Raw genomic sequence first — 18855 nt, 5'->3', positions numbered from 1 at the left:
AAATACTATAGTAACATATTAATTAAAAAGTAACATCTGTTCCTACATGACCTTTCAAATGAAGGTTACAAATCAAACATATTTTAGCAATTAAAAACATACCAATAAATTCATCTTTAATATAAAAAGACTGCTAACAATATTTTTAATTTTTGAGATGTTTTTGCTTTTAAATGAAAATGTAAATTATAGTAACTTTCATAGAAAAGGATGCCTTGGATACAGATATTGATCTCAAACAGTGTAAAAGAAGACCAACACCAAACTTAGTTCTTACCAACAACAAATACTAGTTTATTAAAATGTGAATAGGGGAAAACTACAAAATATGAGGATTGATCAAAAAGGATACAGAAATAGCCATTTTCATTGAACATATTTTGTACAAACCCATGATTACAATTTCTCAGACTAAACTCATTAAAATGTTTTGGATTATGAATCACCACGGTAGTAAATGATGTCATAAAAAGATGATGTCACAAAAATAAGTATGATGTCAAAAAGGTTTTGCGTGAATTGATTTTTGACTTAGATTGGTGATTACATAAAGAGAAAACTCTCAAAGGTATACACTATTTCCGCTTTCTTTCTGACCAACCCTCATGTACATTAGCAAATAAAAAAATATAATTTTTGTTAGCTGTAAAAAAGCAAAGTTTAATACAAAACAAAATTTGTATGAAATGAAATACATAACATGCAAATGATACAAAAGAAACATTAATTCTACTTCATAAAACCACAGCAATTAAAACATTCTACTGATTCTAATATGAAATGGTATCTGCCAGCCTTTTATTCAATTTGTCATTTGGACATGAAATATTTTGAAATCAAATTAAAAGTAAGCCCTGCATACCTTATAAATTTCAAATTTTTAAATTAAATATTCTGATAAGGGAAAATACCTTTACAGCAATGAAAAGAAAAAAGAAAGTTGCAAATTGTAGTCTTAATTTAATCAAGTCAGTTCATAACGATATATCATTGTACAACATCTCTCAGCCCAAAGCAATATTCCATCTTGAACACTCTAAGTGTTAGAATCAATGATCCTGATATATCAGAAAATAAAACAACACTGTGACAAAGTATGGGACAGCTGGTGCACAACATTTTACACCTGCTGTAGTTAACAATATTACACATCCTTGTTTTTCTTAAGGTAAAACAAAATAAAGACGACAAAAAACCATATTCCACAGAGTTTACTAGTCTACAATATAAAGAACACTCTTAGATTATAAAACTTACCATGCATAAGTAACATAGCTCCTGCTGTTTCAACATAATCCTGTAACTGTTCCATGAATACCATTGTCTGTAATTACACATTATAAAACTTCAAGTTTAATATGAGCCGTGTCACAACAAAACCAACATAATACATTTGCAACCAGCATGGATCCAACCCAGCCTGTGTGTCCGCGCAGTCTGATCAGAATCCAAGCTGTTCACTTACCAACCCTATAACAAGTAGCAAAACTGATAGCGAACAGCATGGATCCTGATCAGACTGCACGGACGCGCAGGCTGGTCTGGATCCATGCAGGTCGCAAACGCATTATGTTGGTATTGTTATGACTTGGCTCATATATTTAACATAAACTGAACGGTCATCTTGATGAACACAGTAGAAGTCATATGGCAACTTTTTGAACTTTACTGGTGATGGAAGACCACAGGTGCCACCCTTCAGTATTTCAGGCACAAGTGGGCACCTAAGTAGAACCACAGACATTCCCTAACGTAGCTTGATAGCACTGTTATTATAGGATAGGGTATTATACTACGGATAATAATGTACAACACGTTGTGTCTGCTTTATACGACTATTCAGACTAATATAACGTTTTTACAACAAAACATAGGAAGTGACGTATTCTAACATCATGCATAAGTTGGCGCCATTTAACGGCACAAGTACAGTAGAACTTCGGTAAGTCGAAGTTGAAGGGACTTGCGTAAAAACTTCGACACATCGGGACTTCGACTCATGAATCGCTCTCAATTCCATGACAAAATTTCGACCCGTGACTAGTCTATAACGAAACCTATTTCATGTTTTTTCCATCATTAATCTGATATTCACATTTTACAATGATAAATATAGCTGTTAAATAACGTTTTTCACGGCTAATTATGTGGACAACCCGTTGACGTATACAATAGAGTTACAAAAGGCGTAACAATACGAAAGGGCGATAACATAACCAACTTTTAGTATATATTTCGCGTGTTATTCTCACGCGACACCGGGTCAAGGATGTAATCAAATGAAAGTAGTTCTTACTGTTTACTTTCAAATACCACTACGGCAATTAAAATAGTAACGATTAAAGCATGTTATCACACATATATCGCAAACAAAGGCTGTTTAAACACACGGCTGTGTAATTAACACCTGTCACACAAACTGATTGGAAATCGTCTTCGCAGCCAGATAAGGTGTGAAAATGTCTCGAGCTAGACGGTGTCAAAATAATCGAACAACTTCGACTTATTTGTGGTAAATTGCACTTGATTTACTTAACACGGACCACGAAAAAACCTCGACACATCGAAAAATTCGACACATAAAATCTCGACTCATAAATAGGTTTTTATAAGGAATATATAGGGGGAAAAGTCGGGACTTTAATTTTTCTTCGACACATCGAGAAAATCGACTAATCGAAGTTCGACTCATAGAAGTTCTACTGTATATGAGCGCAATTCCCAACAGTTATATTCAAATTTGTACTAATTTCTAAGTAGGTTAATCAAAGAGTAACATGTCTGATAAAGTCATGTATAGTGCCAGCTCTAGGCACATTATTTATAAACTTACATGATTGGTGAGTTCATGTACAGTGCCATCTCTGGGCATATTAGATGCCTTGTCTGGATCATTCTTTATGTTGTCTATGAACTCCTCCAATGCTTTCGCACCCTACAATATCAAGAAAAGCTTGGTTAACCAGATATAAGTAAATAAAGGCACAATAATTTTTCTAATAGGATTCATTCATTAACAATGAAGAAAGAAATTTAGTTCAGTCTTTTTTGTTGCCATGAACAACAAGAGCTGTCACAGGAGACAGCGAAGCTCGACTAATGAAATACTGGACGCAGTAAGGAGGACAAAACTATGAAAGAAAAATCAATTATGTATAATTATGTATTAAGTTACAGTAAAAAATAACATTTGTTAACATAAATTCCAAGATCAAGGGGAATAATTCTAGAAATAGTCATGCTAGAGTTATGGACCTTGCCACACAATATTTGTGTAATGATAAGAAATATATATTCGAAGTTTGAAGTAGATACCTTAAAAAATAAAGAAGTTATTATATTTCTTAAAGAAAATCCTAAGTTCAAAGAGAGATAAATCTGTAAATATTGCTTCAAGAGTTATGAACATTGTCACATAAAATGTAATTGATGATAAGGAATAAGTATTTGAAGTTTGAGGTAGATACCTTTAAAAATAAAAAAGTTAAAATAAAAAATAACATTTTCCTAGTAAATAAATCTAAGTTCATGGGGAGATAATTCTTGCAATATTGGTGCTAGAGTTATGAACCTTGTCACATAAGATGTGGATGATGATATAGTAAATATAATTGAAGTATGAAGTTGATCCCTTCAGAAATAAATAAGTTACAGTAAAAAATAATATTTTTTATGGAAAATTCTAAGTTCAAAGGGAGATAAATCTGAAAATATTGGTGCTAGATTTATGAACCTTGTCACATAAGATGGGGATGGTGATAATGTAAATATATTTGAAGTATGAGATTGATCCCTTAAGAAATAAAGAAGAAACAGTAAGAAATAGTATTTTTTGAGGAAAATTCTAAGTTCAAGGGGAGATAAATCTGAAAATATTTGTGCTAGAGTTATGAACCTTGTCACATAAGATGGGGATGATGATAAGGTACATATATTTGAAGTATGAGGTTGATCCCTTAAGAAATAAAGAAGTATCAGTAAAAAATAGTATTTTTTAAGGAAAATTCTAAGTTCAAGGGGAGATAAATCTGAAAATATTGGTGCTAGAGTTATGAACCTTGTCACATAAGATGTGGTTGATGATAAGGAACATATATTTGAAGTTTGAAGTTGATACCTTAAGAAATGACAAAGTTATAGTGAAAAATATTTTACTGCACCAAAACTTTAATCTAAAATCTGGACGCGGACGCGGACGCCGACGCCGGGGCGAGTAGGACAGCTCTCCATATACTTCGTATAGTCGAGCTAAAAATTATCTGACCGCTGATCCTTATAACAAGGATATTATAGTCTAAACATAAACTTTGACATTAATTGGTTTAAAAACAACAATATTTCTATTACTTTTAAATGTTTTCAGTCTCACAAACACTGTAAAGGTCATATGGCAACTTTTTAGCTATACTTGTAGAGAAATACCTCAGATACCGTTCCATGCATAATTTCAGCATTATCAGGCACCTTTGAAGAACCACCAACCTTCCGTAAAATAGTTTGGTAGCTTCCTCACATGAAAAAAATTCAGTTCCTTTAATTCCATAAAGATGAACAATATCAAGTCAACTACTTTGACCAATCGTCTATAGAGGTCCCCTTAATGAAAACAATACTCACTGTACTGCCTAAAGTAGATAACAGAGAGGCAAGTTTCGCTCTTGTTGGTGCTTGACAACCCTACAATATAATCACATACAATTATCAGAGGAACATACTAAATATACAGTGTTTTCATATCATATTTCATTGCATTTATATACTACATATACATACATGTATAATTATCTTCTCATGCTTCAGTCATGTAGGAGAAATGAGAGCATCTTTTTAATAATTTTACACTTTCCTTGTTAAAAATTAAGATGACTTTAATCCTGGATGTATCTCTTCAATTACAAAAGTATCTATTCATACAGCAGGAAAAAATTCTTGAACTTGGTAAACTTGAATCTTATAGCTCATCTGAGATTTAAGGTAATATTTCAAACATCAAAGCACCTACCTATCAAGATGGCTACTTTATTCTAATATATGTGTGTTTGTTTGTTTGGGTTTAACGTCACACCGACACAGTATAGGTCATATGGCGACGTTCCAGCTTTACTGGTGGAGGAAGACCTCAGGTGCCCTTCTGTGTATCATTTCAGGCACCTGAGTAGAACCGCCGCATTCCGTAAGCTAGCTGGATAGCTTCCTCACATGAACGAATCCAAAGTCCCTGTCGGGATTCAAACCCACAGCGGTGAGGGGCAAGTGGTTTGAAGTCAATGACCTTAACCACTTGGCCACAGACACCCCTTATTCTGGTATATTTTGATGTTTAAATCTCTTAACAACCTAACAATGGATATTTCCAAAATCAATGCAGGGAAGGTTCACAGCACTTATTTAAGGGAGTAAAAATTCATAAATATTTTCCATTATATAACATAGGTTTACCTCCAGATTTCGATCAAATTCAGGTTTGATGGATCTGAGATGTTTGACTACAGGGAATATAGACAGAACAGAACTGAACTCATGTCGACCAATACTCTTTCTGGAATAAGCTGCTAAAGTCTGTAATAGAAATGTTGTAGCATCAATATATACAGTATATCAACAGCCATAATCTTTAACTTGATAAATTAGATAAATATAAATACTTATTTTCATATTATATCCATGTGTCCAAGCCATATTACTTAAATGTCTATTTTCAGATACTGAAAAGTGCATTAATTATGTTATCAATAATATCTTTGATTTGAACCGTGATAGCTACATAACAATGAGGTGGAGGAGTCACAATATGCCAATTTTTAAGGTAAAAGTATAATATAAAAAAAATAACATGTTCATGTTTCATCAATTCAGATATTACAGGAGACTAAAAACTAGAATAAATACCTCTCCTTCATTGACAACTGAGTCTAGACCAGGTTGTACAATATTATCATACACTGATCTCTGAAATTTCTCCGGCACTATTTGTACTAGAAGTTGTAATTCACTCTGTAAAAATCATATGACAATTTATAAAGATAATATGATCAATCCATTCTAACCTCATAATCATGTAAAATGGGGTAATTTCTTAGAAATTGCATGTAATACATTATAATTGTGTTATTGTTGACCAAGTTTCAGGATTTATATTCTGCATAGGGTTGATATGCTTGGTCAGGATGGCACTTGGCAAGTAAGCACCAATTGGCAGCCTAGCAAACACTATGAAAGTCCAGTACAAGTCCTAAATCAAGGTACTCTTATAGTGACCATTTTGTCATACACCTCCTTATTGTTCTAATACATATAAAATCCTAAAATTATGAAATTAGTTCTGGCAACACTATTTCTACAAACACTCATGTCTTTAAAAATTTCCAGGTAAAATATTGTGTAACTTACCTGCATGAGTTTAAGCAGAGCTGTCAACTCGGTGATATAAACATCTATATCTACATCACACTGTTCCTCCTTGATCATCTCAGCTGCTGAACCCGTCCTACGATGACCTAGATAATGGACAACATTCATTGTACCAAAACATCAACCTTTTCATGCTACAATATCATATAATCAGCATTGATATACTAAATCTGTCTGTATCAATGATCAGTTTACATAGCTATTCAAGACCTCGGTTCATTCAATAACATTTAACTTTTTTTCCAAATCTCAAGACTTGCCAAAACTTAGCAGTTTTCATGCTTGATATTAGTTCAAATTTTTCTCTAGTGATTTCAATTGACCTGATAAAGAAATTCAAATTTTATGTTTCTAAGCTTTTGGACCTCAGTGGAGTACCTTTAAATAGCTAAAATCAATATTAAATAGCTTTCACAATCGGTGGTCTACCTGCACATCAGGCTATATGCTTAATTTTTGTAGTTTGTATTTAACAATTATTTTATTTTTTGTATTACTCCCTTAAAATTCAAATGGAAAGTTCAAAGTTGAATTCAATATTGAAGTTATTATTTTTATTTCGCAGTTTATGGGTTAAAATTATAAAGATATCAAACATTACCTGCTTCAAATGGTGATTTCAGCAGGGCTGTTGAGGCTTTCTTCGAGAAGTGCCTGAAAATGAAAATAATAAACATTCTACAAAAGAGCTTGTATGAATTTTCTAGTGTTTTTTTTTTTACAAATGTTTTTTTCTAACCTTGTCCAAACTAGGTCTGTAAATATTTATTAAAAAAGTCCATGTCATATCAGTTTCACATATCCATTCAAGAATACATCACAGTTATAATTTGTAACAATGAATGATTTTATTTTTGCATAATTATTGTATTATATAAAAAACAATGCCGCTATTTTTCTTACTTAATTACTCCCATTCAAATACTTCTTTAAAAAGACAAGACAATTACATAAATTTATTACATGCTTTTCGGTGGTTTATAGAAATATATCAGTGAAATAAAAATTGATAATTTCACTGTTTTAAACAGTGAAATTACCAATTTGATAATTTCACTGTTATGAATATTTGAGCCCGTTAGGTTGTTTCAGTGAATTACAAGCGTTCACAGTATTGGAAACCAACTTAATGACGTGACGTCGTAAATGACGTCATGTTGTATTATTATTTGGCGCCCTTTTCTTTTATTTCTAAGTTAAAATGTCTTTTTAAACGTTTCTTTGCATATAATAAAAAGAAAATTTGTTTAGTTTAATGTAAGATCGAAATATATTTCACCTCGTGAACACCAAAAGTTCATATTTCACTCGTGGCTGCGCCACTCATGAAATATACCTTTTGGTGCTCACTCGGTGAAATATATTCCAATCTTACACTGAACTAAACAAATATCCTCTATATATTACATAAAACAATTGTTACCAGTTTTGCATTACTGATTTAATTTTTACTAATTCTGCCTCTGACATACATGTATATTGTAGTATATTGAAAAATACTTGAAGAACCACTAATTTAATTATAGAAAAAATGTACAGATAAAAATGATGCGCATAAAAAAAATCAATTAACATAAAATAATTTTGTTTAAACAAGTAAAATTGAAACAAATTTTTAGATAGTAATTTGAATACAGGAAAACAAAACATGACAAATTGAAGGGTGTATAGACTCCAAATTACAATCTGAGTATGCTGCAGGACTTCCCCTATAACCAAGGATAATGTTGTGTGGGTACGGTAAAATACTGAATATATTTTTTCTGGTGGAACAAATCTAAAACCAAAATTACAGGCATTGTGTAACAAAACAGGAAAAGGTTCGGGAGTATTCAGAGTACAGATATCGTACCTTTGTATACTGTTTGACCTACTGTTAGTTCTCCTACAATAATAATCACATAAAACAAGAATATGTTTATCTGCAATACAAAGTACAAATGTACCATGAATGTAAGCATTTATCAGCATCCCTTTTTATTATACATTCAATGATTTTAGGAATTTATCTGTACTACGTGCTTTTCTGCAGTACAATGATTTCATGTGTTTCTCTGCAGTACAATGACTATATGTTTACCTGCAGTAAAAAAAAGACTCCATGTGTTTATCTGCAGTACAATGACTTTATGTGTATATCTGCAGTACAATGATTTCATGTTTTTACCTGCAGTACAATGACTATATGTTTAGCTGCAGTAAAAAAAAGACTCCATGTGTTTATCTGCAGTACAATGACTTTATGTGTTTAATTGTGGTACAATGACTTTATGTGTTTATCTGCAGTACAATGAATGTGTGTTAATTTGAAGTACAATGAATTTGTGTTTATCTGCAGTACAATGACTTCATGTGTTTATCTGCAGTACAATGACTTTAATTGTTTATCTGCAGTACATTTATTTTATGCATTTATCTGTAGGACACAGACATTGTGTTAATCTGCAGTACAATGACTTCATGTGTTTATCTGCAGTACAATAACTTCATGTGTTTATCTGCAGAACACAGACATTGAGTTAATCTGCAGTACAATGACTTCATGTGTTTATCTGCAATACAATAACTTCATGTGTCTATCTGCAGAACACAGACATTGAGTTAATCTGCAGTACAATGACTTGCTGTGTTTATCTGCAGTATAATAACTTCATGTGTTTATTTGCAGTACCATGACTTCATGTGTTTATTTGCAGTACCATGACTTCATGTGTTTATCTGCAGTACCATGACTTCATGTGTTTATCTGCAGTACAATGACTTGCTGTGTTTATCTGCAGTATAATAACTTCATGTGTTTATTTGCAGTACCATGACTTCATGTGTTTATCTGCAGTACCATGACTTCATGTGTTTATCTGCAGTACAATGACTTGCTGTGTTTATCTGCAGTATAATAACTTCATGTGTTTATCTGCAGTACCATGACTTCATGTGTTTATCTGCAATTCAATGACTTTATGTTTAACAAAGTTCTTCACCTGAACTTATTTAATGAATTCTAAATCAATAGATATCCTCATTTGATATCAACAAAGGATTAACTTCAGTTAGTTAGTTTAATTAGTAATGAATAGTTTGATTCCTGTAATGTAATAAAAGATACCTACGCAAACTTTTTAATACTTTTTCTTCCAGGAGTATCTTTATTCCTATTGAATTTTTGACCCTGTAAATTAAAGAATAACAATGTAAGTATTATTTCCTGGCATATCTTTATTGTTCAATTCAAAACCAAACAAACAATAAAACACCATTTGATTTCATTATGCATTTAACATTAGTTCTGTCATTTTTTATTAGAAATGAACATTACCACAATTTGTTCTTTCATATTTTTAATATAGAATAATGTATATACTAACCAGAGCAGGTGATGAATGAGGGGCAGTTAGAGTCACACTTGTACCACTGGCTGATTTTAAATGTTCTTTCAACCTGAAAATATGTTACACATAACTTTTGATTCTTACCCTCTTAACTCCTACAATATCAAACACATGTGACAGCAGTATAGCACCAGGCCAGTCTGTCTGTCTGTCCATGAAGTCTGACCAGATTCCTTATTTTAGGATGCTCAAAATTGGTTGTTTTAATATCAGTGTTCCTAAAACAACTACATCACAAAAGAAAAGGTCCATATTGATTATTCAAAACAGGACAAGTGCATTGATAAAACCAGCAACAATAGAAGGGTATATCAATGATGTTATCTAAGTATCAGAAAAAGTAAATTAATGTACTACTTCAGGTAATGGCTATGAATCAGGCACCTAGATTAAACAACTGACCTATCAGGTCAAGATGTACTGAACTTTTATAGTTCAAAAGTAAACAACACCACTTAACCATTACCCTGTTATTGTATTTTTATACCATTTTTATTTTTCTCCAAATTTAAGGGAAAGGCTCCTTCCCCTTCCAGTGAAAAATGGCCATGCCATCAGACTATCCCCATATGGGTTAAATCTTTAGTAAAGACACAGATTTGTAAATTTACTTGGCAAATAACAACATCAATGAAATATAAAATAACTTGGCCAACCTAAAGCCAACTTAAAAGTTTCTATACATGTCTGATGTACATTATTCATTACAATTAAAATGCAAGACAATGACTTACCCATTCAATGACTTGATAAGCATACTAGATCTCATTGTAATGTAGTTCTTTAGGAAGTCAGTAGTGTTGCCATTGGTAATCAACCATTTACTGATATCACTTAGATCTTCTATAACTTTCTCTGGTAGATGTTCCATTTGTGTTTCAGATGTGTCACCTTGTAGTTCTGAAAATAGATAAGAAAACATGAAATACAGAGGAAAAATATTGCATTGTAGCTATGAAATACATGCAACAGGAAAATGTAAGTAGGAAATATAGGGAATACAGAAACGAGCTCTGAAAATACAGTTATTAAGAAATAACTTTGACCACAGGGCCATGATGGCCTAAAATTAATTATTTAAGGTTTAAAACCGTCATTTAAAAAACTTATTTTGAAATTGAGCCAGTGGCCTGAAAATTTGTTTAATAAAAGTTATTTTCCTTTATCTGTTACATATGATTAGCATTACTATTTTCCTTTATCTGTTACATATGATTAGCATTACTAACACTTTGAAAGTAAAAAAAATATAGCTTTATTGCAGAAATATTGAGCAAACCATGTTGAATATTGGTCAATGCAATGTATCAACATACAAAAATATCTACAATATTGGTCAATAAATAAACTATAAATTAAGTCTCTATGGTGAAAAGTAGTTGGTCAATGTAAATTATGAACATCTTCACATGAACTTATGGATGTATAATCATATTTAATTTAACTTCATTCAATCAAATTTACTCAAAGGTCAGATATCTTTTCAAATGAAATAAAATACAAGATTATGCAATTCTTTCATAAGAATATAATATTATCGTAATAACTGAAGTATTAATATTATTGATTACCTTCATCACTACCAATAAGATCTAGAATACAGACTGGAGGTACTGGACGACCATGTCGAGCTAACAATGTCTGAAACTCTGCATGTAAACAGTCCTTCCCTTGCTCAAACAAAGCAGCCTAGAATTAAAAAGCTATGCATAAAACAGTTGTATCTCTAAAACATATAAAGTATCAAATTTTAATAATTTTTCTACAAAACATATTTTACTTGTAATTGTTTCTAAGTGATATTCATCAAAGATGGAGGTAGTAATTTAAATAGTGATCATTTTAACAAATGTCAAATAAACTGTAAACTGTGTCAGTCCAATTCCTAAGATGTCCACAAAGATGTCTTTGTTTCAGTCTAACGTAAGAGTCTGTTTGAAATAATATGTTGAAGAGATCGCTTACCACGTCTCTCAATTCCACAGTATTTTGATTGTGTTTCTTGAAATAATTCAGAGCTTCTAGTATCTTGTCCATCTGTTGAAGATACCTGTCTAAACCATGCATCTCTGGTCTGAAATCAATATATCATCATCATTAATATTATCCAATTGTCCTTCTTTCTTATGTTACAAACTGTTTTACAAATATTAATTTATACATTATTTATTTTACTGTGTAGGGAGATAGAAGTTTAAATACACACTTTCAAAATCAATTTTTAAACCTAACCAGTACTAAGCAATGAATGTCAAATTTTATGCTTAACAAATGAAATTCAAATTTAACAAATATTGACAATTTCTTCCAAATTTAGTGATTAAATAGTACATCTGTGATTATTATGTTACCAGTCAATGTGTAAAGGTGGCAAGGATTGAACACAACCTAAATACTTAACAATGAAAAATTGTTATGATCTATCTCTCTGGGTACTTGTGCAAAGGAAAAAACAGCCCTTTGTCTGTGCAGTCTGACTATGTAGTTACTAAATAATACTAAAATAGTATTTCGATGTTGAAAGTCCTTAATGTAGCAATGGACAGTTCCAGCATCAAGACAGGACAAGTCCATTACAGAATTGCTGGGTTAATTAATTAATAAAACATTCTACAGGAAAAGGTATTACCCATCCTTGATCATCATCTCAGCTTCTTGTGATATATGGTAATATCCTAAGACATGATCTAATGTTGTCATTGTTTTATCTATATCTGTATTCAAGTTAAGTGAATAATTATAATGAATATATATGCAAATTAATAAAACCAATTTTATGCATAAATATTTATGTTATGAAAGGCCAATGATGGTCACTTGAATCAAATCTGAAATTACTGCTATCTTAGTCCTATTCTTATAAAAAAAGTAAAATCATGTTGGTCCCTGTGACATTGACTTTGAAGGTAAAACAAATGATAGATTTATGAGTACATTTATCAGAAAGTATAATCCAAAAGAAATTTCAAAATTTCAAGCTTTTATTTGTAAATGAGTTACAAAGAAGTAAATAAATCTGTAAACAAGTGTGACAAAGAAGTGGTTGCAAGAGTGAGTAGGATAACCCAACTAGTCAAGTTATTTTACTTATCTGTCATTGACATTATCAATGATTTCTTTTTTCATTAAAAAAGATACTCTCTTGTCTCCGCCTCAAGTTTTCTGTTTCATTGTAAACAGGTACAATAGTTTGCTCAAGTCTACGTAGACGTCCTTCAAAACTTGTGAGAATGCCCAGCATATTCTCTGTGTTGGTGTTGCTTTTCTTTAGAGCATCTCTCAACAATGATAGGTTACTCATTTCCTATTCAAAATAAAATGAATAACATTTTATTATATGCATATGGTAATCAAGTTAAACAAAATTAACTGAACTCATATAATTATAAACTATAATTATGTGTTAAAGAAATCAATGAACCCACCACCATACCAACCAAAGGAGAATAGCATGGACTGTGACATTATTAAATTTTCAACCCCCTGCTAAAGACCTGCCCTTTTGAAACAGTCCAATACATGGAAATCCTGCACAGCCATAATTTTTAATGATGTGATTTATCATGTAGTGTACTTAATGATTGCCTTTTTTAATAATTTAATTTGGGTTTCATTTACTGAGCACAGGAAAGTTTGGTTTAGTATTTTTTGTATCTCTTCTGCTAAAATCAATTTAATCGCAATAATAAAAATATTGGGACGAATCGTCTGTAAAGTTGGTCGAGGGGCGACTTATGAAGGGGGCGAATCGTTTAATTATAAATCATCTGTTAATCGGTGTTCATTACAGTTGGAATAAATGCTAAAAGTGTGAACCTTTTCTAGCTTTGAATTTATTTCTGTTTTACGAAGTGCAATGTCTTCCATGTTTGACAAATCTGCCATAATGACGAAAAAATTGACTTAAAAAATAAAAATCTTCCCAACTTCCTGTTTATCGTAAATCGTTCATATGATGTAAAAGTTATTGTGAAAATAATAGCATAGCAGTTTGATTTATTTTTTATTTTATTGAACTTTAAACAAAATTATTCAGATTTAGTGGATATATTTGACAATACTTTAAAATGTATTAATGTCGTAAAATAATTATTTTTCATAATCATAAGCGGCCTTACAGACAACATGGACAAATTCAATTGTTTTTCTACATTATTTAGAATTTGAAATACATCCTAAATTCGAAAGTTTTATGTCATTCTGCTGATGCAAACACTTTAAGTTTTTACCATTTTGTGAAATATACCAATCAAAACATGGGTCGTCGGTCAATAAATACCACCAAGAGTGGGAAGTACATGAATCCAACAGATCAGGCCAGTATGTAGATCTATATTCTTCAGTTGTAGTACATTGTATACCTATGTGTAATATTCTATTCAAAATATTGTTTTGATTTTTATTGTCTGTTTGCACTTAAAACAATAAAGATGACAAAGAGCTGCAACATCAACAGACCCTAAGGGTGTAATCAATACAATCGACATCGATGTATCAATGATCTTTATTTTCAGATTCAATATCGATTCCATTTTTGTGTCGCCTTGAAAAGGCGACATACAGGGGTTACTTTTGTCATCGGCCTCGGCGGCGATGTCCCCTAAAGCTTGTCCGGAGCATAACTCAATCACTATAAGTCGGATTGACTCCAAACTTGGTATGCATGCTTCTTTCAATGACCCGAAGTACAGTGCACAAGAAGCATTACTCTGTGCTTCTTAATATTTGAGTTATTGCCCTCTTTAAAATATTGGATATCGAATACACACATAATTCTAGCTAAAGAGACTTTAGAGAACAGGTTTTATAGTACTGATAGCATTTTGCAAAACATCAAAAAAGCAACATATTAAGTAGCCAGAACTAACACAAACTGGTTAATGAAAGCGGAAATCAACAACAAAGTTACCTCCCAGTGTCTCTAACGAATGCGGCTGAAATTCGTTCTAATCTTGCAGGTTTAATAAGTGGGTGTCAAGATCCCCCAATTTAGATTTTAAAAAGGGAAAATGCCAAGAAAATTTTCGTCAGAGTTTCTTTGTAAAAATGATCATTACAAAATGTTAAACTTTAATAATTATTCAGGTTCTAAACACTATAATTCGCCAATTAAACCCCAGCTTACTTGGAATGGCAAGGATGGGATTTAACATAGTCTGTAACTTCGTAAAAGCAACAACAACAAAATTAAAATGGAAAAAGATTTAAACTTTATAGTTACTAGTCATTTGTTATCATTTATAGTTATATGATAAGAAACAAATTGTTCAGTTTTCATAGTTTATTTATCTTTTTGCATGTGTTTTAAATATAACTGCATAGTCAGTGTCCTTAGAAAACATTAAAATGACTTGAAAGCTAAAATTTTGCCTGGCAATCGATATACTGCTGCATCGCCGATAATTCATTACCAATATATAGATACAAAAATCCTAACACCTCTAAGTCTGACCAAAGATTAGAAAGACAACGTAAACTGGCCATGGGAATACAATATCATATATAAATACATAATGTTGAGTACCCTTAATTTGTCCCGGTCCTACAGTCAACACCATTACTGTGTATGCCATAAAGTCTCAACAAATGTTCCCTAAGAATGAAAAAAGTTAGATATTTTTAAACATTAACAGTAAATTAAAGCTGCCAAATTTCTTCCAATGTAGAATACTTGGAGCATTAGAAAATACAGTGTGTCAATCTAGCTCTGTGAGGGTAAGGAATCATGGCCATCCATGCATACCTGTATAATCTTAATATATGGTTCAGGGCATTTATTGTCAAAATTGTGAAAGGGCCTGGGCCTGTTCATGTTGTGAAAAAAGCGCGATAAAATTTTGAAAAAAAAAGGACAAATTATTTGGCATTCTGCAACATTTTGAAACCGGAAACAGTTTGCTATAAACGCTTGATTATAATTTCTGACCTGTGTAAATACTGCTTCAAGTTGGTACTTTAACCCGGCTTAAGTGCAAAAAACCCATTTGACTTGATTAAAACTATTTCCATGTTATTGCAATTGGCATAAATCAATTTTTACCAGAAGGTAAACAATGTATTTCGAAGACAAAGTCCCAATATTGTATGAAATCTCTTTGGAAAATGTGATTTTTTTTCGCCGCTTTGTGAAAAAAGGTGCAAATTTGAATCGTGAAGGAGCCTTATATCGGCCCCTGTTATAGAAGAAAAAAAATCTGTATAGTTCACACTAACCTTATACTGCTAAAGCCATATTGACAAGATCATTTTAATACAAAAATACAGGAAATTAAAGTCAAAGGTCATGTTCCTTTACTGGTCACAGTCTGTTTCCACTGACAGAGATTCTTAAGATGTAAATTTCTTTTGAGTTTAAGTCATCACTTTGGGAATGACAATATGCATACAGTGTAGTTTACAGCTTTCATTAATATACAATTATTTAGGAAAAAGGAATTTTTTTTAGATTTGTGAGCTCTGTATACATCGGAATGCTTGGATTTTTGAGATTTTCAATCTCAAATATAACTTTTTTAACAAACAAATAGTCCTCATTTTGTAAAATGATGAATTTGAAAATATAAGATATAAGCTGGCATTTATAATTTAAAGAAGCTGTGTCACAGCAGGGTCTGATGACACCTGTTTGTTTAAAGTTAAATTCATAGTTTTTAAAATTTGTTGTTGTTTTTCTCTCCAGGAAAAGAAGCAAGAAAAAGAGAGTTGAAAAAGGTACTGTTGCTTTCTTTGGTATCTCATCATGTCTAATATTTCTATTTACAGTTATATTTTTGTTAGATTTGTACTTATCTCTTTAGCGGTTTTACTCTCTTCAGGGTGTCCATTTGACCCTTGAAATGACTCTTTGACCCGTCAAATTTCCAAAAGGCCTAATCTGACCCTCAGGATTTTAACTGGAGGATCAAATTTTGTTAAAATCATGGGGATTTGACCATGTAGTTGGTAAAACTTAGTCAAAATGACCCTCAGGATTTCATGGCTAGTGAACGCCCTGCTCTCTTTCTGGAATACATCAAGGTCTGTCTAATTGGGGGAAAGTTTAAGAAAGTTTTAATTACAGATGTCATGATATTAAATTATTAGATGCAAAATTGTGGATTCGAAATACGAATTTTATTAGTTTCATATGGGTCCCTTTACAGGGCACATTTGAAACATAGACTGAAAAATAAACTGTGTTCTGCCTGTGATGATCACTTGAGAAGTCAGTTTTCTATCAAGTTGTTTTAATCATTACAGAATAAAAAGCAGCGTATGCTAGTCCGTACAGCAGTATTGAAAGGCAAAGATCCACTTAAACTTCTAGAAGAGATGGAAATTATAGATCAGATGGGTAAGCTAAGCTTTTATACATTATTCTTTGACTATCATGTGCCTCAGTTGTTCACCAGTTCTGGTCAAACTAAAACCTTCTAAATTATAAGGGACAACATTTTATTTATTAAATCCTGCTCTTGTCTGTCTTGAAGATCTTAAAAGTCAAGTGTCTTGAATATTTTAAAGTAAAGTTCGAATAAAGGCCGTCTGGTTTGAAAAAGTAGGTCATCAGGTGAACCTAACAACAACTAGAAATGTTTTAATTGGGATGTTCATAAGATTTTGTAAGACCTTCATTTCTTGGTCATATTTGATTTAGGGCTCACGAAGATGTTAATGCGTAAAAAAGATGTGCATTGCACAAGCAAAAACAGTGCATGGTCTCAAAAATCTCTGTATAAATGCATGTCTTCTTCTCCATTAATGTATGTGTGTGCAGATTTTATGCAAGAATATTTGTTCTTATGGATTTAAAACTTAGCCAAAGTCATAAATAAAAGAAAAACCTTTATAACCTTTGTCATATATTCTCTTTTTTTAAATGCAAGATTATGAAATAAATGTTAGTTCCTGTTTTCATTAAGGAGAGCAATTAAAGGCCCATCACTTTTGAAATGGAAAAGGGATAATTTCTTTCTTTCTTTTTAGCTCAAAAGTTAAATGTATTGAACATCAATACAATTTTAGTATTCATAGCCATTTTTGTTCAGATTTTAACTTATGTTATGATGTGTCTTCTACTTTCAGAGTTTAATCCAATGGAAGCTCCAAAGCTTAATGAGAAAGTGTTAAAAGATAAAAGAAAGAAACTTAAAGAAACTTTCCTTAGAGTTATGAGACTTTATGTAAGTTTATATATATTCTATTTAAGTAGTAACAATGTAAGTACAATGTAGTTCTGATTTGAAATGTTATTCCCTGTAGTACTCAAACAATTTTATACCTATTTAATCTAGCATTTATTTTTGTGTTGCCTGCTAGGCAACAAATTGGGATCACTTCTCCTTTGTCTGCCCATCTGTAACAGTTAACAGATTATTTTCATACAATGCATCCTAATAAATTCTAGGTGCAGTAGATGAGAAAACTTCCTTTTAGTGCATTCATCATTTAAATATTATAAGTTATTGCATTACAAGAGTTAGTTTAACAGTTGAACTTATGAAGGAGAATATATTTAAATTATCATTTGTATTATTGCAATGGTTTTTTAACAGGAAAAAGAAAATCTTGACTATGCTAAAGAATTGAGGAAAGCCGAAATTGAATATGAGAAAAAGAGAGAAAGACTTCAACTACATTACGGTAAGTTTGTACTCGCACCTTGAAAGCTTTGTCCCTTCTTTATTTATAGCAAAAACAGTGTTACTCTGATGTTCCCTAAATATATTGATATTTTTTTTATTAAAGTCAAAATAACTTGAGATTTTGCAACGATTGCTTTTAGATATTTTGGCTTTTTCATGTGTAGAATTAAAAACCTATGTGGCACAAAAAGAATTCTATATATATCCTTCAGAATGTAAAGTGAATGGTCAATTGATAAAAAGAGTGGGCCATTATTATTATATTTTAGGCAGTTGTTATATTTTATTATTTTTCTTTATCAATTATTGGTCAGTGACCATTATAATAGTCAATCTTTTTAAATGTAGACAATTCAGCTCAACTAGACTAAAAAAAAGAGGATAATGTAACTTAAAACTTAATATGATGAATCAGTAGTTAGTAAATAACA

The 18855-nt window shown here is 31.6% G+C and overlaps 2 protein-coding genes across 3 annotated transcripts in view; one reads left to right on the top strand and one right to left on the bottom strand.

The window, feature by feature from the left end:
- Window positions 1-1176: 1176 nt before the first annotated feature.
- Window positions 1177-13769, bottom strand: LOC132743252 (exocyst complex component 7-like). Of its 2 annotated transcripts, XM_060731790.1 has the most exons (16): window positions 13617-13769; window positions 12939-13104; window positions 12430-12514; window positions 11766-11874; window positions 11372-11489; window positions 10535-10700; window positions 9777-9849; window positions 9522-9580; window positions 8264-8296; window positions 7013-7065; window positions 6391-6497; window positions 5890-5994; window positions 5440-5559; window positions 4618-4677; window positions 2834-2935; window positions 1177-1324 (listed from the first exon to the last, which is right to left on the bottom strand). In XM_060731790.1, the coding sequence occupies exons 1-16, from the start codon at window positions 13683-13685 to the stop codon at window positions 1220-1222; spliced, it is 1530 nt and encodes a 509-aa protein (XP_060587773.1). In that variant the 5' UTR covers window positions 13686-13769; the 3' UTR covers window positions 1177-1219. The 2 variants fall into 2 exon arrangements, with proteins under 2 accessions (XP_060587773.1, XP_060587779.1); XM_060731796.1 differs by lacking the exon at window positions 8264-8296.
- A 132-nt stretch (window positions 13770-13901) lies between these two features.
- LOC132743240 (WW domain-binding protein 11-like) overlaps window positions 13902-18855 on the top strand; it is a 33702-nt gene continuing 28748 nt past the window's right edge. The window contains exons 1-5 of the mRNA XM_060731779.1: window positions 13902-14120; window positions 16480-16511; window positions 17040-17133; window positions 17865-17962; window positions 18335-18422. Coding sequence (XP_060587762.1) covers window positions 14057-14120; window positions 16480-16511; window positions 17040-17133; window positions 17865-17962; window positions 18335-18422 — 376 coding nt within the window. The 5' untranslated portion in view covers window positions 13902-14056. The remainder of the gene's footprint in view (window positions 14121-16479; window positions 16512-17039; window positions 17134-17864; window positions 17963-18334; window positions 18423-18855) is intronic.

This window comes from Ruditapes philippinarum, unplaced genomic scaffold, assembly GCF_026571515.1.
Source record: "Ruditapes philippinarum isolate M1 unplaced genomic scaffold, ASM2657151v2 ctg1226_1_1_1_1, whole genome shotgun sequence".
Taxonomy (NCBI): Eukaryota; Metazoa; Mollusca; class Bivalvia; order Venerida; family Veneridae; genus Ruditapes; species Ruditapes philippinarum.
This window is presented reverse-complemented; position numbering and strand designations above follow the sequence as displayed.

Excerpts from the sequence above, each read along its gene's own strand:
- LOC132743252 (XM_060731790.1), bottom strand. The coding sequence starts at position 13,685 with ATGGCAGATTTGTCAAACATGGAAGACATTGCACTTCGTAAAACAGAA. Across the intron at positions 4,678-5,439 it reads AATTTGATCGAAATCTGGAG|GGTTGTCAAGCACCAACAAG; the intron begins GTAAACCTATGT and ends ATTATATTGTAG. Across the intron at positions 2,936-4,617 it reads TATCTACTTTAGGCAGTACA|GGTGCGAAAGCATTGGAGGA; the intron begins GTGAGTATTGTT and ends TTGATATTGTAG.